General features: G+C 41.9%; 1 protein-coding gene across 1 annotated transcript; it reads left to right on the plus strand.

Moving 5' to 3' along the window:
• The first annotated feature begins 5,169 nt into the window (after nucleotides 1–5,169).
• On the plus strand, nucleotides 5,170–6,822 carry LOC133005616 (tripartite motif-containing protein 16-like). The gene has a single exon (XM_061075357.1). The coding sequence runs from the start codon at nucleotides 5,170–5,172 to the stop codon at nucleotides 6,820–6,822; it is 1,653 nt and encodes a 550-aa protein (XP_060931340.1).

The raw sequence follows: 6,822 nt of genomic DNA on the forward strand, positions 1-6,822 counted from the left end.
AAATATATGAAAATATAACATTTTTAGGGCTGCAAAGCAGCACTGGGTGGGCCCGAGCACATCCATTTTGAAGCGTTGCATGCTTTTTGTCTGAAAAAAACAAAAATAACCAGTTCTGAGAGAGAGAGACGTAACCTTTGCAAGACATAAAGTTTCCTTTGATCTAGGAAGACTGAAATCAAAGGATTCATGGTCCATGTATGTCCGCGTTACAGAACATCATGTTTTAATGGCGTGTAATCAAACTTTGACGCCACGCCACGGTCACACTGTGTGATTAAAAAAAAATCCGTCAGTCAGTTTTTATCTCCATCTTGTCGTGATGACACTCATCTCAATTTGAAGTTGATCCGATGAAAACCCTGGTACAAGTGTATCAAAGAAAAAATGTGGAATATGGCCAAAATGGCCACTAAATGCAATATAGCAGGCTTCCTGTTGTGTTTTTCCAATTGCACCCAGAGACTTTTTTGTTTGTCTGGTCATGATACACCTGTATATCGATTTTTGTGAAGATAGGTCAATGGGAACACCTTCCGGGGGTCTCGGGCTGTCTCGGGGGGCACCGTTGAGCCATTTTGCGACGCCCATTGAAAATTCCTTCAGAATACGTAAATTTTCACCACTTTCTAACTTTCTGCAAATTTTGGTAAGAAGTTGAGCATGTTAAAGCCCTCAAAAAGCCAATTAATTTGCCTGAATAATAATAATAATAATAATAATAATAATAATAATGAAATCAAAGGATTCATGGTCCATGTATGTCCGCGTTACAGAACATCGTGTTTTAATGGCGTGTAATCAAACTTTGACACCACGCCACGGTCACACCGTGTGATTAAAATAAAATCTGTCAGTCAGTTTTTATCTCCATCTTGTTGTGATGACACTCATCTCAATTTGAAGTTGATCCGATGAAAACCCTGGTACAAGTGTATCAAAGAAAAAATGTGGAATATGGCCAAAATGGCCACTAAATGCAAAATAGCAGGCTTCCTGTTGTGTTTTTCCAATTGCACCAAGAGACTTTTTTGTTTGTCTGGTCATGATACACCTGTATATCGATTTTTGTGAAGATAGGTCAATGGGAACACCTTCTGGGGGTCTCGGGGGGTCTCGGGGGGCACCGTTGAGCCATTTTGCGACGCCCATTGAAAATTCCTTCAGAATATGTAAATTTTCACCACTTTCTAACTTTCTGCAAATTTTGGTAAGAAGTTGAGCATGTTAAAGCCCTCAAAAAGCCATTTCATTTGCCTGAATAATAATAATAATAATAATAATAATCCTTACAATTTCAATAGGGTCTCACCAGACACCTTTGATGTCTGTGCTCGGGCCCTAATAATAACTGGGGACTGCCTGAGCCTGACGTCTGCTGCAGAGTGAACGTTCCACCTAAATGCTGAGTTGTGATCGAACAGGTGATGACAACATCCTGACCCCAGGTGACCTCAAGAGGGGGATGCATGAAGATGCTGGGTTTTGGGAGGCTCACTGCAAAAGAACAGTAGATAGTACCATTGAGATGAACTTAATGTAAATCTCTACATTTGAACTTAAAATGATAATTTCAACAAAATTAAAGAGATCAAAAACTATAATTTTCTTTACCAGTGACAGAGAGATTGACATGATCACTGAAGAGGGACTTGAAGAGTTGACCCGAAGCCTCTTTTTGAAATTGGCAATGGTACACTCCCTCGTCACCGAAGGTCACTTTAGCCATATTAAAGGTAGCAGAGGAAGAATTTGATATTGAGTTGAATTTTGCGATCCGACTGAGTGTGTGTGTGAAGAGGAACCTTCCCCCTTTATGGTTAGCTGCGATCAAACAGGTGATGCCGATGTCCTGACCCCAGGTCACTACACCAGGAGGATTCATGGAGATCTTGGGCTTCAGAAAGGCTGTAGAAAAATATATATATATATTATTGATAATAACAGTAATAATAATAATTAAAATTATTTACAATAAAAATTAAATACTGAACCGTATAAATACAGCAGTTTAGAATACATTTCTTCAGTAACAAAAACAACTAGCATCTGCTAATGTTGTGGCACAAAATGTAAGTCTGAACTAAAATATATGAAAATAGAACATTTTTAGGGCTGCAAAGCAGCACTGGGTGGGCCCGAGCACATCCATTTTGAAGCGTTGCATGCTTTTTGTCTGAAAAAACAAAAATAACCAGTTCTGAGAGAGAGAGAGAGACGTAACCTTTGCAAGACATAAAGTTTCCTTTGATCTAGGAAGACTGAAATCAAAGGATTCATGGTCCATGTATGTCCGCGTTACAGAACATCATGTTTTAATGGCGTGTAATCAAACTTTGACGCCACGCCACGGTCACACTGTGTGATTAAAAAAAAATCCGTCAGTCAGTTTTTATCTCCATCTTGTCGTGATGACACTCATCTCAATTTGAAGTTGATCCGATGAAAACCCTGGTACAAGTGTATCAAAGAAAAAATGTGGAATATGGCCAAAATGGCCACTAAATGCAATATAGCAGGCTTCCTGTTGTGTTTTTCCAATTGCACCCAGAGACTTTTTTGTTTGTCTGGTCATGATACACCTGTATATCGATTTTTGTGAAGATAGGTCAATGGGAACACCTTCCGGGGGTCTCGGGCTGTCTCGGGGGGCACCGTTGAGCCATTTTGCGACGCCCATTGAAAATTCCTTCAGAATACGTAAATTTTCACCACTTTCTAACTTTCTGCAAATTTTGGTAAGAAGTTGAGCATGTTAAAGCCCTCAAAAAGCCAATTCATTTGCCTGAATAATAATAATAATAATAATCCTTACAATTTCAATAGGGTCTCACCAGACACCTTTGATGTCTGTGCTCGGGCCCTAACTAGTAATCTTGGAAAATGTTAGGATTCATTGTTGGATTAGAAAAATAATCCATGGATTTAAATGATTATGAAAAACAATCCTCAGTTACAGTCCTAGAATCCAACATTTTGGGTAAAATACAAATAATCTGCATTCTGCTAAATATATTCACCACCTTGTGTCTGAAATATCGTTCAAGTCACGAAAAGTTTCTAGACAGTTTGACCTTCACGAGTTCACTTGTCTCCTCACCCGTTTGTCAGGTTTCAGCCAGGCGTACGTGTCCTTCACTGTGTATCTGAGTCCAAAGAACCAGGTCTCCCTCAAACCCACCGTGCGACACACCAGGTCGAACAAGTCTTTACCTTTCCACTTCACCTGGAAAAAAAACAGAAAGCAGCAAAGAGACCAATGAGTTGAAAGGCTGCAAGGTAACGTGTTGACTTGTTTCTACTAATAACTCAAACTAAAAGAATGTCACTTTCAACTTCAAACGACTGAGTTTTCCTGCAGTGTGCTGGTTTGAGGAGTGAAGACCTCTATCAACATGAACAATGATTACACCTTAGTCAAAATCAAACAGTAAATACAGGGGGAAAGCAGAGACACTGTGTTTTGCACATCATATGAGATATTGTGGCTTTTGTAAAGGCAACCAAAACTGTTGGAACAATAAATAAAAATTAACTAAAATTTTTAGGGCTGCAAAGCAGCACTGGGTGGGCCCGAGCACATCCATTTTGAAGCGTTGCATGCTTTTTGTCTGAAAAAAACAAAAATAACCAGTTCTAAGAGAGAAAGAGACGTGACCTTTGCAAGACATAAAGTTTCCTTTGATCTAGGAAGACTGAAATCAAAGGATTCATGGTCCATGTATGTCCGCGTTACAGAATATCGTGTTTTAATGGCGTGTAATCAAACTTTGACGCCATGCCACGGTCACACCGTGTGATTAAAAAAAAATCCGTCAGTCAGTTTTTATCTCCATCTTGTCGTGATGACACTCATCTCAATTTGAAGTTGATCCGATGAAAACCCTGGTACAAGTGTATCAAAGAAAAAATGTGGAATATGGCCAAAATGGCCACTAAATACAAAATATCAGGCTTCCTGTTTTGTTTTTACAATTGCACCCAGAGACTTTTTTGTTTGTTTGGTCATGATACACCTGTGTATTGATTTTTGTGAAGATCGGTCAATGGGAACACCTTCCGGGGGTCTCGGGCTGTCTCGGGGGGCACCGTTGAGCCATTTTGCGACGCCCATTGAAAATTCCTTCAGAATACGTAAATTTTCACCACTTTCTAACTTTCTGCAAATTTTGGTAAGAAGTTGAGCATGTTAAAGCCCTCAAAAAGCCAATTCATTTGCCTGAATAATAATAATAATAATAATCCTTACAATTTCAATAGGGTCTCACCAGACACCTTTGATGTCTGTGCTCGGGCCCTAATAATAATAATCCTTACAATTTCAATAGGGTCTCACCAGACACCTTTGATGTCTGTGCTCGGGCCCTAAATAGTAATGACAAAAAAGGCCAAAAGATAAATCCGACTGGCTACTTGTTTGTATGGCTGTCTACAGACTGCCAGGTGGCCGCTAAGTAGTCGTCCTCAATACCTCTTCCCTTTCTGCTGCTGCTTGAATCGCAACATCTAAGACATTGAAGGAATCTTTCCTGACTAAGCACACTTGAAACAAGAAAGCTACAGTCTTGCTAAGCCCTTGAACAACGTGCAATTATTCAAAAAATATAAGTCCTATCTGTGAAATAAAAATACCATGAGATCTCAAGACTTTGCCAATATTGTGACCGTGGGAGCGAGTTAGAAAGTTTAGACTTTCGGGCTCCAACGTGATATTTTCTCTCCTTTGCTTTATCACGGTTTACTCAGGCACAGTATCAGTCACACTGTAGCTGATACTGGGAAGGGAATACAGTCTTTGAATTTGAAGTTTAGACACGAAGATCAAGCAAATGGGCCTGATAGATGTGGAGCTTTTCCTGAATTAGTTTGAGTCCAGACCCCTGAGAGTTAACAAACTATCTAATAAACTTTCAGAAACCAGAATATATCTCTATGAATAAATCGCAAGCAGCTCTCAGACAGTGTGGCAGCGGAAGCAACTGCCCCAAACACTTGAAAACAGTGCAGCAACAAAGTCAGCTGCATCTAAACAGTGTGCCTCAAAGGCAACAAAGGCAACAAAGGCGCTGCCTTTGGTGTGTTAGTGTTTAAAACGTGTTAAAAGGGGATGAGACTCTGTTTCTGTTCAGAAGAAGTGAAACAATTCTACAGTCACTGGCACCAGGTGAAATGGACACACACAGATTCTGCTGTTCGATCTGTCTGAATCCACTCAAGGATCCGGTGACTACTGTCTGTGGACACAGCTACTGTAAGAGCTGTATTAACACACACTGGGACAATGGGGAGGAGAGTGGAAGCTACAGCTGCCCTCAGTGTAGACAGACCTTCACACCAAGGCCGGTTCCAGTGAAAAACACCATGTTAGCTGATCTACTGGAGGAGCTGAAGAAGACTGGACTCCAAGCTGCTCCTGCAGATCACTGCTATGCTGGACCTGAACATGTGGCCTGTGATGTCTGCACTGGGAGAAAACGGAAATCTCTTAAGTCCTGTTTGAATTGTTTGGCCTCTTATTGTGAAAAACACATCCAGCCTCATCTTCAGTCCCCTCCATTGAAGAGGCACAAGCTTGTGGAGCCCTCGGAGAAGCTCCAGGAGAACATCTGTTCTCGTCACGACGAGGTGATGCAGATGTTCTGCCGCACTGATCAGCAGTGTATCTGTTATCGCTGCTCTGTGGAGGAACATAAAGACCACGACACAGTGTCAGCCTCAGCAGAATGGACTGAGAGGCAGAGAGATCTCGGGCTGAGGAGACAAACAGTCCAGCAGAGAGTCCAGGACACAGAGAAAGACGTGAAGCTGCTTCAACCGGAGGAGGAGGACGTCAATGGCTCTGCTGATAAAGCAGTGGAGGACAGTGAGGAGATCTTCACTGAGCTGATCTGTCTGCTGGAGAAAAGAAGCTCTGATGTGAAGCAGCAGATCAGATCCCAGCAGGAAACTGAAGTGAGTCAAGTCAGAGAGCTTCAGGAGAGACTGGAGCAGGAGATCACTGAGCTGCAGAGGAAAGACCATGAACTGAAGCAGCTCTCAGACACAGAGGATCAGCACCAGTTTCTATACAACTACCTCTCACTGTCACCACTCAGTGAATCTACACACTCATCCAGCATCAGGATCCGTCCTCTGAGGGACTTTGAGGACGTGACAGCAGCTGTGGCACAAGTCAGAGGTCAACTACAGGACATTCTGAGTGAGACTAAGACAGAGATTTTACAGATTGTGTCTCAAGTGGATGTTTTGCTGCCACAACCAGAGCTAGAGACCAGAGCTGACTTCTTAGAATATTCACGTAAAATCACACTGGATCCATACACAGCACACAAAGGGCTGTTATTATCTGAGGGAAACAGAAAAGTAAAACATATGAGAGAAGGTCAGTCTTATTCTAATCACCCAAACAGATTCACTGTTTGGGATCAGGTCCTGAGTCGAGAGAGCCTGACTGGACGTTGTTACTGGGAGGTGGAGGTGGAGGTGAAGGGCGGAGCAGGAGTTCATGTAGCAGTCACATACAAGAATATCAGCAGAGCAGGAGTCTCATCTGTATTTGGAAACAATGATGAATCTTGGTCATTATTTTGTGGTGGAACCATTCATGACTTTAATAACAACAGCATCAAGACTCCAGTGTCACGTCGTCGGATCTCCAGAGTAGGAGTGTACCTGGATCACAGTGCAGGTGTTCTGTCCTATTACAGCATCTCTGACACCATGACTCTCCTTCACAGAGTCCAGACCACATTCACTCAGCCTCTCTATGCTGGACTTAGTGTTTATCCTCGATCCACAGCTGAGTTCTGTAAACTCAAATAG

This window comes from Limanda limanda, chromosome 7 (assembly GCF_963576545.1).
Source record: "Limanda limanda chromosome 7, fLimLim1.1, whole genome shotgun sequence".
Lineage (NCBI taxonomy): Eukaryota > Metazoa > Chordata > Actinopteri > Pleuronectiformes > Pleuronectidae > Limanda > Limanda limanda.

Bases quoted from the DNA above. Each gene is read 5' to 3' on its own strand.
- LOC133005616 (XM_061075357.1), top strand. From the start codon at position 5,170: ATGGACACACACAGATTCTGCTGTTCGATCTGTCTGAATCCACTCAAG.